The sequence below is a fragment of the Corylus avellana genome, chromosome 6 (assembly GCF_965113065.1).
Source record: "Corylus avellana chromosome 6, dhCorAvel1.hap1.2, whole genome shotgun sequence".
NCBI lineage: Eukaryota > Viridiplantae > Streptophyta > Magnoliopsida > Fagales > Betulaceae > Corylus > Corylus avellana.
The window spans coordinates 13,386,971-13,409,321 of NC_142495.1; the positions used below are offsets into that span (position 1 = coordinate 13,386,971).

The following is a 22,351-nucleotide window of genomic DNA, read 5'->3' on the forward strand; positions in this document are numbered from 1 at the left end:
AGGATAGATCGGTCAACTCACATGGTAGATATCAACTATCCCTATACAAACGGGATAGACAATCATTCAAATTCAAACAGCTATCTACACTCATCAAGAAGTAGACCAGCTGTCAGCGCCTAAGCTATACATGTCTGACCGAGGACTACTTGGGCATTCCTATCTAGCGCCAAACTATTAGCCATATCGCTTATCCCATGATCTTAGACTACTAAGATCATGGAGTGGCTAACAAACCCTATCCTTCTTAAATAACTGCACAACATATATTGAGGGATAAGGGAGCTGAGGCATACAGGAAATCAAACTCCACTCCAAGCCTATAAAATGCAAGTCACCTCTCAACACCAGGGTAATCGCAATTCTCGCTTTCTAGCTTTTCTGTTGCTTATACACTCTCTGTTAGATTATTGACTTAGGCATTGGAGTTTTCCTGTCGGAACACCACTAGGGACTCTAATCCTCTTGTTTGCTCTGTGTGTAGCCCAACGCATCCTAGGACACCATGACATTACCCAGAAAGTGTGCCACGTTACTCCTCGGAAAACTGTGCATCAACAAATATCATAAGTAGACATACTTCATTACATTACACTTCATTACATTACAAAGAACCATGTGCACAAAAATACATCAGTCATCATATACAAAACAACAAAGCACCATGTGCACATACATTACAATACGTATGTTTGTAGACATAAAGTTTTAAAATCATAATTTCCCTACAAATAAAATAAAGGTCAACAAAAGGAAGCGCATGCACACTTCAGGGTAACATCATATGGTCATGTCTGACTTCAAATACACCCTTTGAAGTTGTTACAGTCATAACCAAATACAATCAATATCCATGCACATGCAGTTATTGTATGATAATTCTTCGTCATTGCTTGGTAATTGATCTCCCCAATCTTGATTTCTTTGCAAAGGGCAACATTTTCAATCTCCGTCTTTGACTTCAACTTCCTAACTTCAGTTTCAACCATTATACGATATCTTTCAGCTTTTTCAATCAAACATAGATGCTTTTGCTGCAAAAGAGCTACCACCCTCTCCATGTTCATACATTTTAGGATCAATCCATTCCCAAAAACCAAACACTTGATTTATCTGCAAAACCCTAAAAAAAAACACTAACACTAAACATCACACGCCTGTTTTAACACATACGAAGTCAATGACTAAAAAAACTCGCTGATTTCAAGATTCCAAACACATAAATATACAATAGGCTAATTCGCAATTAGACCTTGTCATTTTATCTAACAACAACAATTTATTTTCTCAAGAAAGAGATAGAAAATTGAGCATAGTATCGAAAATACTCAGATCCACGACACACCCAACACAAATCTGCGACACACCCATCACATATCTTCAAAATACCCATCATAAAATATATACTGAAGGTAATGTCAGTTTGGGACTTACCTTGTAATTCTCGCATTTCATAAACCTTCTACTGAAATTTTGATGGGTGTAGGACGTTATAACACAAGCCAAACACTCGCAATAACAAAGTGTCCTACCTAACCCTCCCCTTGTAGAGTCGAAGTTTGTAGGAGTGCCTGACAGTTCCATCTTGAGTAGGATGATGGTTGTTTTTGAAAACTTTATAACCCTAGGTTATGTTTTCGAGTGATAAAAGGCTTTGTCACTTTCAAAATGCATAATAAAGGGGTTATGAAAAGGCACACATGATTGAGGGGCAATATTAGCATGTTTATTTTGAAAAAGTCACGTGCATCGAGTGTGGCTTCATTTCTATCCAAAGTGACTCACAAAACTGAAGGATGATATTTTTTGCCAATGTCAAATACATTTTGGAGCTCCAAAATGAAAATAGGTGGATACTTCCAGGGATAAAGTTTATTTTCTCCAAAATAATACTATTATTTAGGGGAAAAAATTTACTTGCACTACATCTACGAAAATATCTGGAAGTGTGATGGATCATCTCAAAGAAAATTGACATCAAATAGCCATAACCCTAGTAGGTGTCATAGAAAGAGGACATATAAAAGTCTTCAAGGTTTGGGAAAATTTTCAGATCACATATCTATTACCAGAAATATCCATGCCGGGAAAATGCAAAAAGAAAAATACTCTCCTTGCCCTGAATCTATCTAATAACATATATGTATATACAATATTCTGAGCATAAATCACTAATAGTCATAGTCATCCATCCGACGAGAAACCCCAAGATCATCTCTCATGTTTATACTTGACCGCTGGACTAACCTGACCAATGCCTGCACAACCTCTGACATTGGTGGCCGAAATTCAGGCTCCGACTGATACAAAGATCAAGTAAAAATGTTAGAACAGTTAGAAGATAAATCAATCATGAAACAAAAAGCACCAGCCACATAGTTTGCTAAGTGCTCATCAAGCATTAACCCTTTTGCCATTTCCAACATTTTCAATACAAAGATCATTTTAGAGAAAATTGAGTTGACACTTGGCATTGAACCTTTGTTGCACCTTGCCTACTAATTAAGATTGATGGATGACGTAAAATCCAAGTTAGCCCAAAGCCAAGCAAGACTAGGGCCCGCAAGATGTCTAATCCTCTACAATCACCTTGGTATAGAGTGAAAAATATGAAAGAAAACAAGATCCAAGCTATGTGCAAGTGCATGATTGATTCTCCATTCTATCTTCATGTGCAACTTCAACTTCATTGACATGCCTACTATATTTTCTTGATGAGCAGGCTTTTAGAGAGAGGGAAAGGGGTGGTTCTCACCTGAACACAGAGGGCAATAATATCAGCAAATCGTGAGAGTGACTTGGGAGGGTACAGCCCACGCAAGGCTGGGTCAACCATTTTTCCCAATGCGTCGATGTCATGGAGTTGTGGGGTGGCCCATCGTACAAGGCATTGTTCGGGTCTTGGTTTTGAACTAAAAAGAAGAGAGCAACAACAGTATTTGAGATGTGGGGATTGCATAAATCAACTTTGTGAATGAAAGATTGAATCAACCATGTAATCTACCTGTCCAAAGGCATCCGCCCTGTCAATAATTCCAACATGACCACCCCAAAACTGTAAACATCACTTTTCATTGTGTAGGCAGAAGGTTTTGTGCACTCTGGAGCATTATATCCAACCCCAAGGTTTTGGCTAGTGCGCTATAAAGAAAAGTTACTTCTTCATAAAGAAATAAACATAATAGATTTATTATTGTTAAACTTGAAACAACAAATGACACAACATAGTACCTTGAAGCAGAACAAAATAATTCAATTGATTGGCATTGTACATCAAAACCATACTTGGACATTTATGGAACTCTATTTATATTGTGATCTAATTATAAAATCAGTACATGAACCAAAAATATTGACAAACAACACAGCTTTTAGAGAACACCCATGAAACTTTGGTGTCAAAAGGGAACAGGATTCACTTCACATTGATATTAGCAAGTTTGTATTCTTGGTGCACATAAAGGTTTCCACTAAATCCAATGCCTTCTATCAACACAAGACAGTAATCTTGACCTAATGAGGCACAGTGCTATCCCTGTTGCATCTGCTATGGTTGTTGATACATTCATCTAAGCTTGATTTACATATCCTTGACCAAATCCTTACACTATTTATCAAAAGTGAGCAAAATTTAAGCAGTTCATTATTAACGAATAAGAAACCACTATAGTTTAATTTTTTTTATAAAACCTCAAAGCTTGTTGATGTAGGCCCTTAGAATGAACTGCAGGGCTGGCTCCTTTTCTTTTGAGCCAATCTACAAACCAAAGGCAGATGTCATTTTACAAAACGGTTTCCATGAAGCCTTAGTCACCGTGAGATCTTTTTTGCAAGAATAACTACGATATAGACTTCTGTATTCCTATTGGTATTGCATAAGAGCATGATAGTAACAGTACAAAACTAGGTACACTTATAAACACCCAAAAATACTGGGTATATAGTAATTATGAACATCTACAATTAAGCCCATGAAGAGGTTGACTTTAGAGAAGATTGGCTGATTCTAGTCTAAGATCACTTAAGAAACTTTCCAAGTTTGATGTAACCCAAAAACATGGATTGATATGATCATATAACAACCAATCTGTTTAACCTATATTCCATTTCTAGAAACATACTCACAAACCAAGTGGGGACATCTGTTGTGCTCGTAGAACTATCCCCATATTCAATAGATCACCACATCATAATGTTGCACAAGATCTAGCTAAACAGGGTGTGATTTAAATCACAGCCCACTCCTTTGGCAGACCTAGCTTTTACTTTCATAATGCAAACCAGCTTCAGGTATAATTGGTAAATGCAAGTACTATTAGGAGTTCAAATCAAATCTTATACAAAACATTATTAGGATAAGAGGATATAACATATTTCCAGAAATAGTGACCTGATGAAAGGTTGCCAAGCCGCAGTCTGAGAGACGAGGATTGAGTTCAGTATCGAGCAATATATTGGATGACTTGATGTTCTTGTGAAGTAAGGATGGAGAACAGACCTCATGGAGGTACCTAGATGCATAAATGATGTCCAAAGAATTAGTTGAATAAAATTAGTGGCATTCATGATAAAACAAAAATCCCTTTTGGCTTTGACAGCAAGAATGTAATTCAACAACTATATTAACCAATTGAAAATGGTTGTGATCATTGTCACTGCTTCGTATGAATCCAATGTAGGCCACTCCAACCTATACTGACTAAAAAGCTCATATTACAAGAAAATATATATGAACTTTTGTGCACACTAATTGTAAAAGCAAGTTGTATGAATCCAAATCAGGACGAAATTAGCCAAACCCATCATTAAGTCGATTTTGACAAGTATCTAAACACTAAGTTGGTAAAATGTTAACAAGTTAAAAACTAAAGGAAGGTTATGAAAGTGATGGTTGACCTTTAACATTCATTGTATTTGTTTAAAGTATGTAAGTAATTAAATGTATTTGGCTAGATTTATTTTTTTTAAGCAAATTAACCAGACCTGATCCAAAGTAACCTCAAATTCACTTCCACGAATAAAAAGAACAAGAAAAATCATAATAACTTCTTTTTTTATACGTAATTTCATATCATTAATAAAGCGCAGAGCACGCAACCCTAGTACACAGGGAATATACATACAAGAAAACCCCTAATAGGAAGAAGAAGAAAATAAATTCAAAAAATTTGCAAAAGTAGAAACATCCAATATATGGATAGCGGTTCACCATAGACTTCTACAGCTCTACTGACAAATTCTCTATGTCTTCAAAGAGCCGACCATTCCTCTTACACAAGATACACCACATAAAACACAATGGAACTAGCCTCCACACTTCCTTAGCTAGACCACACCCAACCAACCCACCACAACGTGTGAACAAATCCATTACCTGTCTCGACATAACCCGCTCTAGCCCAAAAAATGTAAGAATGTAACTCCAGAGTTCGCCTGCAATTTCGCAATAGGTGATCAACGGACTCCCCACTCTTCTTACACATACAACACTCTCAACCACCACAACATTCCTCTTTTGCAAATTATCATGCGTCAATATTTTCCCTAAGGCTGCTATCCACACAAAGAATGCCACCCTCGAAGGAGGTTTACTCCTCAAATACTCTTCCATGGAAATGTAGGACTATCCTGGCTAGTTAACACTTTATAGAACAGCTTCCCTTCAAACTGACCCCTTTTGGACGGGCTCCATCCTAACCAATCCCCCTCTCAATGACGTAACTTGAAAGAATACTGTCGCTTGAAGGAGAGTATCAGCTCCATCTCCCAATGCTGGACTGGCCGCATAAAAAGGACATTCCATTGAAGAACTCCATCTTGACATTGAAAAGTATCCCCCACCAACATGTCTTTGTGCCTAGCAATAGTAAATGAAGTCGGAAAAACTTCCTTCAACAGTCTATCCCCACAACAAATATCAAGCTGGAAACTTACTTTAAACCCAACCCCAGCCTCAAAGCGAACAAAGTTGGAAAAATTATCCCAACCCCTTCTAATGTGTTTCCAAAGGCCCACTCCAAATGTCCCCATAACCTCCTTTGAACACCAACCACGCCTCATACTCTCAAATTTAGCTTCGATCACCAATCTCCATAAGGCCTCTCTTTCCAAAGCATACCGCCACAACCACTTTCCCAATAAGGCTTGATTAAATTGAAGCAATTTCGAACTCCTAGCTCTCCCGCTTTTATCGGCGTGCATATCTTCTTCCAATTTACTAGACGGAATTTTACCCCAATACCACCCCAAAGGAAATCCCTTTGGAATCTCTCTAGCCTATTAGCCACTCCCATTAGAATAGGAAATAGTGATAAGTAATATGTAGGTAGGTTGGAAAGAGTACTTTTAAGCAAAGTCAACTGACCACCTTTAGACAAATAAAGTTTCTTCTAACCAGCCAACTGACATTCCATTTGCTCAATAACTCCATTCCAAATAGAGGTGGCCTTATAAGAGGTTCCAAGCGGAAAACCCAAATACATCATAGGCAAAGAAGCGACTCAACACTCAAGTATATGAGCCAGATCTTCGACATCTTCCACCTCTCATATAGGAACAAGTTCTAATTTGCCTAAATTGATTCTCAAACCCAACACTGCTTCAAAACATAAGAAAATAAATCGCAAGTGTCGAATTTGATCGGATTGCACACCACAAAAGATTAGTGTCTACCAAGGCTTCATTATTCATGGACCCCACTGAAAACCCTATCAAGAGACCCTCATCCATTATCGTAGTCAACATCTGGCTCAAAGCCTCCATAATCACCACAAACAAAAGTGGCGAGAGTTGATCCCCCTGCCGTATCACATGAGAGCTATTAAAAAAACCTGAAGTAGTTCCATTTACAAGTATGGAAAATCTCACTGTATAAATACAAAACTATATCGAAGCCCGCCATTTCTCCCTAAAACCACATCACTTAAGCAAATAAAGCAAGAAATCCCAATTGACATGATCATACGCTTTTTCCAAATCCAATTTCAATAGTACCCTGGCTTCCCCCAATCAAAGAAGACTATCCAAACATTCATTAGCAATAAGCATTGAATCTAAAATTTGGCGACCTACAATGAAGGCATCCTGTGAATTGGAAATAATATATCCCAAAACTGACTTAAACCTAGTGGTGAGAACCTTGGATATGATTTTATACACCCCACCAACTAGGCTAATAGGCAAAAAATGCTTCACCTCCACAACGCCTACCTTTTTTGGAATCAGAGAAACAAAAGTTGCATCAACTCTTCTCAAATTGTAGTCGACTATGGAATTCAGAAAAAACAGCCATAATATCATATTTCAGTACTTCCCAAAACTTAAAGTCACATAAAGGTCCTCAAAACTTCTGTCATTCATTTTCCTCCATAGACACCACAACAGGCACGAAGGCTCTATCTTCCACACAAGAACACTCCCAGTACTGCCGGCAGTCCACCAACAGGCATACAAGTTGACTACTAGTTTAGGCATAACCCAAGACAGCCTAAATCGACTTAAAAAAACATTCCAAACAGCACAAGGAACCTCACAATGGAGAAGAAGATGGTTTACAGACTCCCCATTCCTTTTACACATGTAACACCTATCAACTACAATGACATGCTGTTTCCTAAGGTTGTCCATGGTAAGGATCTTTCCTAAGGCTGCCAGCCAAGCAAAAAAGGCCACCCTCAACGAAACCTTAGTTCGCCAAAAACGCTTCAAAGGGAAATGGAAGCCATCATTACAACACATGACACTATAGAAGGATTTAATACTAAACAATCCTCTTTTGAAGGGACCCACCATAGCTTGTCCTCACCTTTGTCTCTCTCACTAAATACAATACCCTAAAAAACAAGGCAAAGACATCCACATCCCAATCATGAGTTGCTCTAGCAAAGCTCACATTAGTTAGTTGTCTTGTTAAACTTAATCAGTTGACGCCCTTATAAACCTTGATCAATTAGTGCATATTCACACTAATATGCATTATGAGGCAAACTTGAGAAAAAAAAAATTGCATACAGGGATGTGTCTAAAATTCCACATTATGGGATTTTAAATCTTCAGAAGGCTAAATTCAATGAGGCTACCAATTAGACATTGGAATTAATGGCTTGCGACTAAAAAATGAGAAAAAAAAAAAAAAGAAAAAAAGAAAAAAGAAATGTATTGTTCATAGGAATCATTAAGGAACACATAAATTTATGGAGTATCTAGGTGCACAAGAAACATTCACATTCCTAAAGGGATTTTACATGCAATAATTGATATTATTTGCTCTTATTTCACAACAAAAAAAGAAGGGAAAAATTCATCTTATCCTCCTGAAGTTTTAGGGGTGTTTCAATTCGAACCCCAATGTTTAAAAATTGGCAATGTAATGTTTCAAAAATTTTCAATTCACGCCCTCCATTACTAATTTCTGTTTAATTGGATAGAAATCATCCTACATGCGTCTCACATGGGATTTTGATGCCCACTATTCCAATTTTTTCCTCGTTAAAACTTATGAAATTACAAAATTACGCTCATTAAAAACTATGAAATTGAGGTAATTACATAATTTCATAAGTTTTAATGAGGGCAAAATTGGAATAGAGGGTATCAAAATCCCATGCGAGATGAACGTGGGATGATTTCCGTCCAATTAGACGAAATTAGTAACAGAAGGTCTGAATTGAAAATTTTTAAAACATTAGGGGGTACATTGCCAATTTTTAAACATTGGGGTTCGAATTAAAAAACCTCTGAAACTTTAGGGGGTAAAGTGAATTTAACCCAAAAAATAATAGAATTCATCCAAAAAGTAGTATATAAGTTGACTTACTCAACAGCACGAGCAGTGCCCAATGCAATTCTGACTCTTGTGTTCCAAGTTAGTGGTTTGCTATAGTCATCTGACATGTGCAAGAACTCGTGAAGTGACCCATTCCTGAAATACTCATAAATTAACATGTTATGGCCTTGTTCTGAACAGTATCCAACAAGTTCTGCAAGGTTTGGATGGTGAAGCTTGGAGATGTTAGAAACAATTTCTGCAAATTCTTCTGATCGCCCTCCTTGAAAAAGTGAGGAGTCAATCTTTTTCACAGCTAAAACCTAAAAAATATGAGTAGATCTAATTACTAAAACATCAAATTCACCTTCTCCTCAAAGCACATTATTTTTAGTGGAATTGGGATTGTAGCTTTTCAATAAAAGTAGGAAATATAATAACCAAGCACAAAATACCTTCCCATCAGCATATTTAGCTCGATAAACACGTCCAATAGATCCTTCACCAAGAATGCGGCCTGTTGCGAAATTAACGGTAGCAAGCTGTAAATCTGGCAAGGAGTAAGATGTAGCATGAAGGGAGGTGCTTCTTCGGGCATTCAAACGGTTTGTAAACTCATTTTCATCATATGATCGCTTCAAATCATAAGGTGGATGCTTAGGACCAATTGAAGGAGACTTTTGCAAAGACTTGATATCAACTGAAGCACACCGATCCAATGGCTGAAGCTCTGTCACCATTATATCATCCAAACAATTTAATTGTAGTCATTTTTGATAAGTAACTGGCCCCAAAGGGAGACTTAAGCAAAATGATTAAGACAACCTTTGAAGCCTACTATAGTGAATCTCCCAAGAAAAGAAAAAAAAAAAGAAAAAAAACTACCTTTGAAGCTTTTGCTTATGTCAGCTCGCAAGTCTTGGGATAATTCCTGAGATGCAAGGGGGGTAAATGATCTACGCTGGCTAATCCTCTCTTCATCAAGGAAATTTGAAGAAGGAGAAGACTTTCTTCTTGAAAAAAGAGTAATTAGAATCCCAATTACCACCAGTACACCCATAGCTATTCCGGCTATTGCCACTCCACCCTTGACAGACTTACCATCACCATTATTGGTTGGGTGTCGATTAGCATGATGTTTTGCACCAGGGGGAGGAGGAGGAGCAGCGCCAGATGACCAGGAGTTCCCTCCAGTTCTTCAATATAGATAATCACAAACTCAGGAAAAAAAACGAACAACTTAAGCAATGCATCCTCAAATATACAAAATTAATTTGAATACAGAACTCACTCTAAGTTTATATTCTCTAATTCATTGGGAATCCAGCCAGTAAATTGGTTGTTTTCAACATTCCTGCCAACATTATAATGGTTTAATGAAGTTCTAAAACACCCAGTGATCTATGAGTGCCTGTAGCCATTGTCAACTAAAAGGATAAACTAAATCTCAAATTGAAAAGTCTGATTATAAACTCTTGAATAATAAACATGAAGTGGAGATCTCCTTACAAATCAGTAAGGGGAAGATCAACAAGGACATTAATTGGACCATTGAATTGATTGTTCTCCAAATTTCTGTAAGAAAATATAAGGAAGTTAGCAGCAAGGAACTTCAATGATCTAAATTTAAAATGAATTGCTTCTTACAATTTTTTGAGGCTTGAGAGTGATTTGAAACTCTGAGGCAAATTGCCAGACAGTGAGTTGTAGGAAAGGTCCCTGTAAGAAAGTTACAATATTAATTATATGATTAAATTCATAATTTTTCATCAGCTTAAACTTTTAAAATAACTAGTGAATTAACATGGTATCATAGTAGAAGTCTTGAGTTCGAATTTTTATCCTATAGTTTACCCCTTATTTCAATTTAAATATTTCAGATGTTGTGTTTTACTTAAAGACATGAGGGTAGTGTTAAAATATTTAATTAAATAACTAAATTCACTATTTCTTATAAGCTTAAACTTTTAGGATAACTGGTGATGTAACAATGAAGTTCAATAAAGAAGCCATTAGAACATAGCAATACTTATTGATTCGTAAAAATAAATGATAAGCCAATTATTAGTCTCACAATAGAATTCTTATTTGTAATTCTTATTAAGTGACAAAACTTTGTAGGAAGGTAAACTACATCAACCAACTCGAGGGGGAGCATTATCATAGATGGCCTTTTTGATCTTATCATGCATTACAAATCACAAAAAAAAAAAAAAGAAGAAGAATCAAATGCAGTCAAATAGCAAACTCAAGAATGTCACTCCACTCTCATGCTGCAACTCTATCTTCTTGCTTCCTTTCTATTCCTCAAACCAAGAAGCACAATTTTAATGTTAATCAAGCCAACTAATAGGACTTGATAAAATGGTGCAAGAACATGTTCTTACAAAAGACCTTTAGTTTGATAAGTAACAAAAAAAGCTAGTAGGGTAGCCATTAGCGTTGCCGAATTGAATTTCAAAAAAAAAAAAAGATTTGGAAGAAAGAGAAAATTTTCAAATGGGATAAAAATAAAGAGGCATGTCTACTGGATTGAATTAAGAAATGTAATAAAACATGTTAGACAATTAATACATGAAGGGAAGCCTGATTAGGATGTGGGAGGATGTTAGAGGGTTGTTAAGATCCACACTAACCAACACAACTTTTTTCACTCATACATAGTTGCAGATATATATTGCTTATCCCCAGTAATACAAGAAAGAAAAACATCTCAATAAATTTCTATAAAAGAAAAAAAAAAAAAATTAGAAAGGATAAATTATGTCATTGCAATAATTTTAACCTTATTAAACATGAGGATGCAAACTTTGGGGTAAATGAAATGAGAGGAGTCAGGAAGAGCAAAAAGACCTCTAAGATTACTACATATCACAAGGTGCAAGAGGACATCAATTGTCTTTCAAAATAAAAGATATGTGACCTCCTTGCATAAGCTAGGCTAGAAAACCAAAATCACAATAATACCATTCACCTTTTTGAACATAATCTGTCTGGAAATCTCCTATAACTTTTTTTCCAAATAGACCAAAAGTCACAAAGAAATGAGTTTGTAAATCAACCAACCTAATTCTAGAAAGAGAATGAACAATCAATAGTCAATAGATGACTGATTCTGAGCGTTAAGCAATAATTGCACCTCCTATCCTGCGGTCTTCTTGAAGAGGTTAACTTCCATCTTTCTTGCAATGCATGCATGGATCTAGGTTAAAAAACTTCTGAGGGGTGTTTCTCCACGCCATACAACCCCCAGATATTATTATCCATTTCCCATTTTCTAGCTAGATTCAATAACTCAATAGAAAGAGTTCATGGTGCCAACTTAAGAAATCCCTACTAAGTGTAACAACCATATTGCAAAATTTCTAAGTATTACTATCAACCATTTACTACTAATCGCTTTAACTTCTTTCTTCTAATTTCAGCTTTAAACCTATTATGATGCTTATCAGGATAGTGATAGTAAAAATTGGCAGTCACTGCTTTAACTCTGGCTTTTGGGTCCTTCTTGTCCTTTAACCAAGGCAAGATCATAAAGAACTCTTCTTCATGAGTTTCCTCCCCCCCCCCCCCCTCCCCCCCCTTTTTTTTTTTTGATAAATAATGTTGTATATACCAAAAAGAGCAGAAGGGCACAACCTTAATACACAGTAAACATACAAGAGAATGCCGGAAAAGAAAAAAGAACAAGAAAATCCGAAAAACTAATCACTTATAGAGCAAGCTAAGCAGCCATCCAAGTGACAAGAGTAAAGAAGAAAAATCCCGTGAGCTCCTCCAAGCATTAGTTTTTTCAAAACATAAGAAGTCATACAATGCTAGAAACCATTGGAATAAATTTCAAATTTAGTCATACAATTCACACTTATATCATACATTTTTGTGCATGGAAATAATTTTGAAGAGTATGAAGGCATTTGATCTTATAATGAACTTGAGAAATTAGAAAAGCCCTCTACAAAAGTAAAATAAAAGTTTGCAATGTACCAAATAGAGAGACTTAAGCACGTACAAAAAATTTGCGTGACAAGCCAGAAACCAGCTTAATTCATATTCAATGCAAGACCATGAATGCGTAAAGTTGTTTACAGTAAACAAGATAATGCAATGCATACAGAAGAAAGAAAGAAAAAAATTTTAAAAAAAAAAAAAAGGGAAAAGAGAAGACCTTTTCTGCCATGTTAGCAATACTTACAGCTCTTTCAGTTTTGAAAGTTTTCCAAACATATCACTCAACTGGTTATTAAGCTGATTATGACCAAGCTTTCTGCACACACCACAAAGAAATGAGAAAGGGCAATATATATATATGTGTGTGTGTGTGTGTGTGTGAAAACAGGAACAAATTCATACAGGTATTCAAGGTCAGTCATCTGAGAAATCGAATAAGGCACACCACCAGTGAAGTCATTCTGAGACAGATCTCTACACATCAAGTTCATAAGGTGAATATCAATATAATAAGAAGAAGCTAATTATTCAGAAGAAAGTTCTCAAAGGCTAATGTCTTGATCTTAACATATAAAGTTGTACATAATTTCTTCAAGCAATATGTAAATTGTCACATTTGACACCAAACGCAATCACTAAGTTCATTGCACAAGCCACCAGGGTCACCAATTAAAGCAATACCAAAGGAATTGCAAATGAAACCTAATCCAATGACTAAAATTAGACTTAACTATTCCACTCCTTTGTGAAGATCAGTGAAAAACAACAAACAGATCAAAAGAAATAAAAGAATATAAATTAATAAAATGAATCTAGGGGAACAGTGTAAAACTTCAAAAGACCATTGCAGAAGACCATCAAATTATGTTCACAAACCAAAAGAGTAATGCAGAAAACACATCATTCATGGTGTCACAATATATCTCTTGAGTATAATTTACTATTGGTATATGAGTCATTTGTTAGCTGACTTACATGTTAATTGCATTAGGAGGGAGCTGATATGGTATATCACCCTTGAGGTTGTTACTGCTTAAATCACTGTACTAGACAAACAAATGATTTGCTTTCAGGTGAATTTCTGTCTAAGAAATAGAAAGTTTAGCATAAAAGATGCATATCTTTTAAAACTAGGCCTTACAAGCGAGTGACAGATGTCAAGCTCGAAAGCTGGTAGCCCATTGATCCAGTGAGTCCAAGGCCAGATAAGTTTCTGCATATTTTATAATAGAAACAAGGTTCCAAGTTAGAAAATTTAAGCACATTACATAAAATAGTTAAACAATAACTTCTCTCAACAAGGTGGATTTAGATGAATGCAATTATCAACAGATATTACAAAAAAGGTTAATACATTTCAGTTACGGATGAGCCAGAGCATTTGATCCCTTCCCAGGAGTCACCACAAGGGTCACCCCCACTCGACTTCCAGCCAGTAAGTTGTGAAGGAGATTTTAAGCTGCTATACATCACATTAAGGGCAGAGACTGCAAAATATAGTTAGCAAACATCAGGATCTTCACTTTCAAAGGTATATAATTATCCATTTCATTTCTTTCAAAGAAAAGAAACTTGGTCTCAATAACAATGAATTAAATTGTTATAGTTTTGCATGAACGATTTAGATACAAAAGGTGGAAGCTATACAACTTGTTACGTAGCCTACCACACACATCTTGTTATATAGGATTACAAAAATATATCAATGACCAAAATATTCCTAAACACTAATGGCTTATAAACCCTAATAACTCTTTTAACACTCCCCCTCAAGCTGAAACATATATATCATATAAGTCTAGCTTGGAAGAAACAAACAAACAAAAATGCCAAGAAAAACAAACTCTAACACTCTCCCTCAAGGTGGAATAGCTTGGAGCACACAAAACAAAGACTTACAAAAAAGAAATCCCTAAAAAATTCAATGTAACTCGGAAACTGCAATGGACAATTGGATCTCATCGCAAAACACCAAGGTCGGTAGGATCTCACTGAAAACAAGAACTGGTCGGAACCCACAACCAAACACCAAGGCTGGTCATATCTTGCCGCAAAACACCAAAAGTCAATAGGATCTTGCCGGAAAACACCAAGATTGGCTAAGCCCACATGGGCGGTTCTGCCGCCAAAGAGAGACTCACCAACAGCAAGGTGTGAAGTTCAACCAAAAAATAGAGGAAAAAAAAAAGACAAAATAGTACAAAAAAAGTGATTAGAACAAGGATCTAAATCTAAAGTTCTGATACCATTGTTATAGTTTGCATGAACAGTTTAGATACAATAGGTGGAGGCTATTCAACTTGTTACATGGCCTACCACACACATCTTATTATATAGGCTTAGATAAATATAACAATGGCCAAAATATTCCCAAATCCTAATAAGTCTTTAAACATCAATAGATGAAACTCCTATTTTTTAACCCTTTCTTTTCTCTACCAAACCTTTTTGCTTCCTTCTAAAACCCACTTCTTATAATGCATTGATAACTCCTTGTTTTTTGCTTTATTTTTGTTTTATGAGGATTGAAAACAAACATGTTAGAGGTCTCTTATGACATGTCAAGATTAGATTGGTTGTTGGTAGTCCAACTATAATGATTTTCTTAGGTGGCTAATATCCAATTTCAAAATTCTCTCTCATTTCAATGGCTTAACAAACGCATTTCATTTCTCATATTTGGGTAAACAGTAAAAAGGAGGATAAAAAAGCTATATCAATTGGCCCCTAATACTAGGGGTGTCAACCCAGTTCCGGTTAATGGTTATTAGGTAAAATTGCTAACCGGAACCGGGGTAGCTGGTTTGTCAATTTAGAAAACCGAAACCGGTAACCCGCTATTGGTTACCCGATTATGTAATAACCACTGATTACCGGTTGGTAGTTGGTTATCCGGACCGATAACCGGGTCTTTAAAAAATTGGGCATTTTGGGCTATTTTGGGTATTGGGCCTACTTTTTGGGCTTAATTTAGCCTTTTTTGGCCATTTTACAAAAAACAATTAAGGCTTTTTTGGTCCAATATGCTAGGCTTTGTTGTGGTTCAAAAAAAATAAAAACCTCAAAAAAAGCTATATTAGTCTATCAGTGCTTTTGCCATTTTGGGCGTGAAAATCCAATGTTTAAAAATGCCCTAAAATTTCATTTTAAAAGCTTGAATGAGATTAAACAACTACATCTACATATATCAACTACAAATCTCATTCTTATGAGATTAAACACTAAATATTTACTACCACAAACCCAAAGAAAACAATAAAAAGGAAAAACAAGTATATACAAACATTATATATATATATATATATATATATATATATATATATATTAAAAAAACAAGTATTTAAACAAACTTACCTTTTTAAAAAATAAATATATTAATATATATCATATATATACACACCCGGTTACCAGTTATAACCAGGTGGTTTAAAATGCGAAAATCGATAACCGGACCGGGAGGGCCAATTACCGGTTATTTCCAACTGCTTTTAAAAGCTATTGGCCAGTTGGCCGGTTATAACCGGCTGGGTTGACACCCCTACCTAATACTCCCCCTCAAGTTGGAACAGCTTGGACTATGAACATAAAAACAAACTTTATAAATAAGACATTAACAAGAAAGTGCATTAAAGCCAATATAAATAAGCTAAAATTACATTAACAACTCATGTTTTTCTTGTCTAATTGGGGAAAAAAAAAAAAAAAAGATTTTTGAAAAATTGTGATTTTTGCAAAACTATGATGCATGATCCTAGTATGATTTTTGAAAAGCTCTCAACTGCGTATGATTTGCATGTGATGCATATTAGTTTTCCTACATCAATTATGGAGCATTTGACCATAAAACTAGTTCGTCTACCACACTCTTTGATTATCACTTTGCTGACTCATCTCAGAGTCCCTAGCAAAAATGGCAAGCTCGAGAAACACACATCTTAGCCTTGACTTGTTTACAAGATCATCGCTAAAGTTTTTGCTAACAAAATGAGTAAAATTACAGAGAAGATCATTTCAAAGGCTTAGAATGCTTTTGTTCAAGGTAGGCAAATTCTGGATTCGGTTCTCATTGCCAACGAATGTGTAGATAGTTGTATCAAGTTTGGTGTTCCTGGGGTGCTTTGCAAGCTAGATATTGAGAAGGCCTTAGATCACATCAACTGGAAGTTCTTTTTGTACATGTTGAGAAGGTGCGGTTTTGGGTTTCATGGAAAGGGCATTGCATTTCTTCTGTACGCTTCTCCGTTATGGTTAATGGTTCTCCGTCTAGCTTTTTCAGTAGTTCTCATGGCCTGAGGAAGGGTGATCCTCTATCTCCTCTTCTATTTGTAGTAGTCGTGGAGGCTTTGAGTGAAATGATAACTAATACTGTTGACAGGGGTCTTCTCTTAGGCTTCTCTGTGGGATTTAGGCTCCCTGTTGTAAATATTTCTCACTTGCTCTTCGCGAACAACACTTTGGTTTTTTGTGAGGCCAACTTTGATCTCTATGTGTGCTCTTATTTTTTGAAGTTATTTTTGGTTTAAAGGTTAATCTATCCAAATCATTTTTGGTTCCTGTGGGTAATGTGAATAATGTGGACGAGTTGGCTGGCATTTTGGGTAGTGGGACTTCCCCTCTACCCCTCATGTATATTGGTATTCCGCTAGGGGCTTCTTACAAGGCTAAGGCTATTTGGGATGGCATTATGGAAAAGATGGAGCATCGGCTGACTAGTTGGAAAATGATGTATTTCTCTAAGGGTGGCAGGGTTACCCTTATAAAGAGTACCCTTTCCAACTTGCCTACGTATTTCTTATCTCTTTTCCCCATTCCTACTAGTGTGGCCAATCGAATAAAATAGCTCCAATGAGACTTTTTATGGGGAGGGATAGGTGAAGAATTCAAATATCACCTGGTTAGCTAGGCCAAAGTTTGCTCTCCGATCTCTAAGGGTTGGGTATCAAAAACTCTAGGGTGTTCAATTGTGCTTTGCTAGGTAAATGGCTATGGCACCATGGGATTGAGAGAGACGCATGGTGCAGAGTAGCGGTGAACTCCAAATACAGCAATTTATGGGATGAGTGGTGCTCTCTCGAGCCAGCAGGAGCTTTTGGGGTGGAGTTGCGGAAGAGCATCAGAAAGGTTGGGAGTCTTTTGCAGGTTATACTAGATTCGATGTGGGGGATGGAACTAGGACTACCTTTTGGAATGAGCTATGGTGTGGGGACGTTGCTCTTAAGGTAACTTTTCCAGTTCTATTTGGCATTGCTTGTGAGAAGGACACCTCCATTGCTGACAATTTGGAGTTTTTGGGCATTTCTAATTAGTGGAATGTGAGCTTTACTAAAGAGGCTCATGATTAGGAGGTGGACGTTTTTGCTTCTTTTCTCCAAGTTTTGCATTCAGTTAAAGTGAGAAAAGGTAGTAAAGATAAGTTGCGGTGGGTCCCTTCTAAAAAAGTTTTATTCAAGGTCAAGTCCTTCTGTTCCTTGGCTTGTTCTAATGGTAGTCATTTCGCTTGGAAGAGTGTGTGGCAGACTCAAGCTCTCTCAAGGGTGGCTTTTTTTGCATGGCCAACAGCTCTTGGCAAGATCTTTACCTTGGATAATCTCAAGAAGCAGCGTGTGTTATCGTGATAGACAGATGTAGCATGTATAAGAAGACTGGGGAATCTATGGACCACCTTCTTCATCATTGCGATGTGGCTTTTGCTATGTGGAGTGCTCGCTTTAGTCGCTTCAAGATGTCTTGTGTCATGCCCAGATGGGTTGTCGACTCGCTTGCTTGTTAGTGGTCTTCTAGAAGGCTGAGAAGTGCTGCAATATGGAAAATAGCACCTCTTTGCCTTCTTTGGTGCTTATGGAGGTAAAGAAACAATAGGAGCTTTGAGCACTTAGAGAGGACCTTGGAAGAGATTTTAGCCACTTTTTACCATACTTTGTATCTTTGGATTACAGCTTATGTGTCCCCTCTGTCGATTAGTTTTGATGATTTCCTTATTCGTTTTTTCCTTTCTAGTTAAGTGTTTCCTTTGTATACCTCATGTGTACTAAGAGGCGCCTTACACTTTTAATGAGATTGGATTATTACTTATAAAAAAAAAAAAAAAAAACTTGTGTCATATAAATTCAACAAAATACATAGAAGTACAACAATTTTGATACACATAATGTGGAGAGGAAGTGCAAGACGCACGTCCAAAGTAGTTAGCATTCACCCCTTATGTTTCAGTTATCCTTGTAACATGGGTAGAGATAGTTTTCTTTAGTTAACGTGTGTCATGTAAAATGAATAGTGTTTGTGTTGTGGTATACTCCAGCCGTAAGTGGAGATTTGTATCGTGTATCATCTTTCTATTGTATTAAATATTAGTTATATTTCTGTTACGCTGATTGGGACCTATCAAATATCAACAGAATCGCCACTTTCGCATTTGAAATTACCGCAAGCATCAAAAGAAAATGAAACCCAGATAACATCGCACAACTATATCATAATCGAAATGTCAAACAAAAAAAAAAAAAAAAAAAGGCTAGAAAATAAAATAGAAAGCGTACCATCTGGAGAGGCGGTCTTGGAATGGACAGGAGACGTGAGGACCCCAAATAAAACATACCACAAAACAACAATGCTATTGTGGCACATCTTTCCCAAACAAGAGAATGAGGATCCAGAAAGAGAAAACAAGTAATGTAAACCCCCCAAGAGGAAATGATGATACTTTTGCTGAAGATTTGATGGGTTTTCTTGGGTTGGTTATGGTGGCTAAAATTAGAGGGAAGAGGAAGGAGAAGGAAGACATTGACAACTAACAATGGTTGAGAATGAGAGAGTGGCATTGCGACTGTCAAGAGCGAAAGGTGAGGAGAGAATGAGAGTCTCGCAACGTTTTTCGGACTCTCTTACCTCTTTATTCTCCCCCTACCTGCCTCTTTCAACTGATTTCTAAGGACGTGTTTGGATGCCACTTTATTTCTTTTTGGTTTTTATTTTTTTAAAGGAATCAAAAAGACAAAGAAATATAATTATAACAAATTTTATCACCTCAATGCGTGAAATATTAGTAGGACAAAAGTATGATTTCTAACATTACTTACACTAGCTCATAACATTATAATTTAATTTTAAAATTTAAATGCATCTTCACTGTACTTTTTATTATATGCTAAAAAAGACGTATAAATATATATTTCAACTCTTTAAATAAAAAAACATTTAAAGTTATAAATCAGTACATTACTAAACATAGTTACACAAAATATTGCATTAATTTATAAATCAAAAAAAAAATTACAATCATAAGATACTTAATTTTATTTTAATCCATAAAAATTAAAATATGTTAATATGTTTAATTTAAAACAAAAAGAAGTACAAAGAAAAAAAAAATAGTAAATAGAAAATCTGAATTATGATTATTAAAGTATTAATAGAAAATTAGAAAAAATTGTGATGATATTTGTGTAATATGTATTATATTTTAATACAAATAAAACTCATCTAATTCTGAACATTTACAAAATAATACAGAGCAAAATAACAATTTTTTTTTAATTATTTTTTTATTTTTTTATGAATACAAAATAAACCAAAATCTTTCACTTAATATTTGTTGATACACAGTTTTCCGGGATGGTGATGTGGCACGCCTTCAGCTGGTGCGATCGACTTCGGTGATATTTCAGACTACACGCAGAAGAGAACAAATAGGATTAGAGCCCCCGATGGTGTCCTGGCGGGGGAACTCCGATGCCTAAGTTAGAAACTGAGGAAAGAGTGTTTAAGCAATCAAAGTTTTCAAAGCCAGGATTGCACTTACCTTTGATGGAAATTGAGAGCTGTATTTATAGGCATGGAGTAGAGTTTGTTTCCCGCATATCTTGGGACTCTTATCCTTGAATATCTGGTTTGCAGTTATTCTGATAAGGGAGGAATCGTGGGATGAGGTAGTAAAGCCTTCTTTTGAATTATATTGCCTTTTTGAATTTGAATAGCCTCTTATCCCGCTAGTACAGAGATTGTTTGTAGAAGGCTTCTTTCGAATGTAGGATAATGTTTACTGAAATGAGTTTGAATCTTTACATATCCTTAACTGTATAATGGCAACTTTACCCTTGGTATTTTGATTTATTCGCATTCAGTGTAGTGTCTCGGATTTGACATCTGACTCCTATTCGAGGGACGGTCTCGGAGTCATATCCCGAGACCGCGCTGGTTTACAAGGCCTTCTTGGGGAGAGTTATTCCGAGGCCTTGTCGGATATTCCATTTAGTCAAGATTGGGTCTGGAGTCCATTGGGTTTCAATAGCGGATCCATGACCCAACAGTTACCCCCAAATTTTCTGATTTGTAAAATCATGGAAATTTTTGCTTAGAAATGGATCAGCGTTCTGAAACTATGATTGGAGAAAAATTCGAGACCTTGGAATCGGGAAATTTGAATTTTAAATTTTGGCGGGAAATTTTGAAACCAATTTTTGCCGAGACGGTTGACCTGACCGAGGGCGCATCGGTCGCTCCACGTGTCGTTGCTGGGACAGGCGTCTATTCAATTGCCAGCTGTTAGCCGTTCTGTGGAATTCACAAGGGCTCCTTTCTTGCCTCATTTATTGTGCAAACTCGGGGAAGACTTTGGTTTTTACTCCCTTATCTCTGCTTTATAAAACCTCTCTTTCTAGGGTTTCCCTTTTATTCGTACCAAGTCTCTGTGCCGCTTGTTCTTTTCTGATCTGTTTTCCTTTTTTGCACTACTTTTCCTTCTCTGCTCTGTTTTGACTATGTCTCAAGGAGAAGGTTCAGGGTCTGATGGTGGTTTGGGTAAGACCTACCCAGCCTTGTGGAAGCCCGATCTGACCTCGGTTGACGAGCGGCGAATTAGATTGGACTGTTACATCCTTAAATCGGTGAAACTTCGTTTTGACGATGAGAAGAAGGGCGCTATCGTGGATGCTAGGAGCCACGAGGTCTGCCTTTATAAAGAAAGGTTTCGAGCAGGCCTCAAGCTCCCTTTCCCCAAAATTGTTTCGCGAGCTCCTTAGCCACTTGAATCTGACACCCCACCAGTTGGTTCTTAACGGCTGGAGGATGTTTTTCGCCTGTGCGGTTGTTTGGCCCATGGCCCTTGGAAAAGGAAAGGATTTGACAGTTTCGGAGTTTCTTTGGGTATACCGACTCCAAAAGAACCCCAACAGCGATGGACTTTACAGCTTTCAATTGAGACGGGGAAAAATTTTCTTTATGGATAAGACCTTCACCAATAACCATAACTGGAAAAACAAATATTTATTTGCTCAAGGGCAATGGGAATTTGCTCCTGGAGAGAAGGCGGAGGGGCCTTGAGTGCCACGGGAGACGACTACCCCGAATTTGGGCCTTCACAAGAGTTGGTGTATGTCGGAGGAGGAGACAGTCCGAGTCAACAAGGTTCTGTCCTGGGTTCAGAATAATGAGTCTGCCATGACCTTCAAGCAACTGGTTACTACTAATGCATTGAGCCACTGTCTTTATACCAACAGAGAAGACATAGGTGAGTCTCGGAAGAGACCATCTCGTCTTGCTGTTTATATGGGCGCTTCGGCGGCCAATACTCGAGGCGCCACCCCTCGAAAGCCTATACTTGACAAGGGCAAAAAGAAGATAGAAGAGTCTAGGGTAAAA

The 22,351-nt window shown here is 36.8% G+C and overlaps 1 protein-coding gene across 2 annotated transcripts; it reads right to left on the bottom strand.

The window, feature by feature from the left end:
- Positions 1-645: 645 nt before the first annotated feature.
- Positions 646-19,580, bottom strand: LOC132188713 (protein STRUBBELIG-RECEPTOR FAMILY 5). 2 transcript variants are annotated; one of them, XM_059603242.2, is made up of 16 exons: positions 19,252-19,580; positions 14,070-14,202; positions 13,857-13,928; positions 13,691-13,756; positions 13,118-13,189; positions 12,960-13,031; positions 10,412-10,483; positions 10,274-10,339; positions 10,056-10,118; positions 9,650-9,960; positions 9,220-9,494; positions 8,816-9,087; positions 4,391-4,511; positions 3,005-3,141; positions 2,756-2,912; positions 646-2,300 (listed from the first exon to the last, which is right to left on the bottom strand). In XM_059603242.2, the coding sequence occupies exons 1-16, from the start codon at positions 19,337-19,339 to the stop codon at positions 2,172-2,174; spliced, it is 2,106 nt and encodes a 701-aa protein (XP_059459225.2). In that variant the 5' UTR covers positions 19,340-19,580; the 3' UTR covers positions 646-2,171. The 2 variants fall into 2 exon arrangements, with proteins under 2 accessions (XP_059459225.2, XP_088373597.1); XM_088517471.1 differs by lacking the exons at positions 646-2,300; positions 2,756-2,912 and having other exon boundaries at positions 3,075-3,160.
- Positions 19,581-22,351: the final 2,771 nt, after the last annotated feature.

Bases quoted from the DNA above. Each gene is read 5' to 3' on its own strand.
- LOC132188713 (XM_059603242.2), bottom strand. From the start codon at position 19,339: ATGTGCCACAATAGCATTGTTGTTTTGTGGTATGTTTTATTTGGGGTC. The intron at 9,088-9,219 runs GTATTTTGTGCT...CATATTTTTTAG, and splicing joins CTAAATATGCTGATGGGAAG to GTTTTAGCTGTGAAAAAGAT. The intron at 3,142-4,390 runs GTCACTATTTCT...TTTTCTTTATAG, and splicing joins GCTTGGCAACCTTTCATCAG to CGCACTAGCCAAAACCTTGG.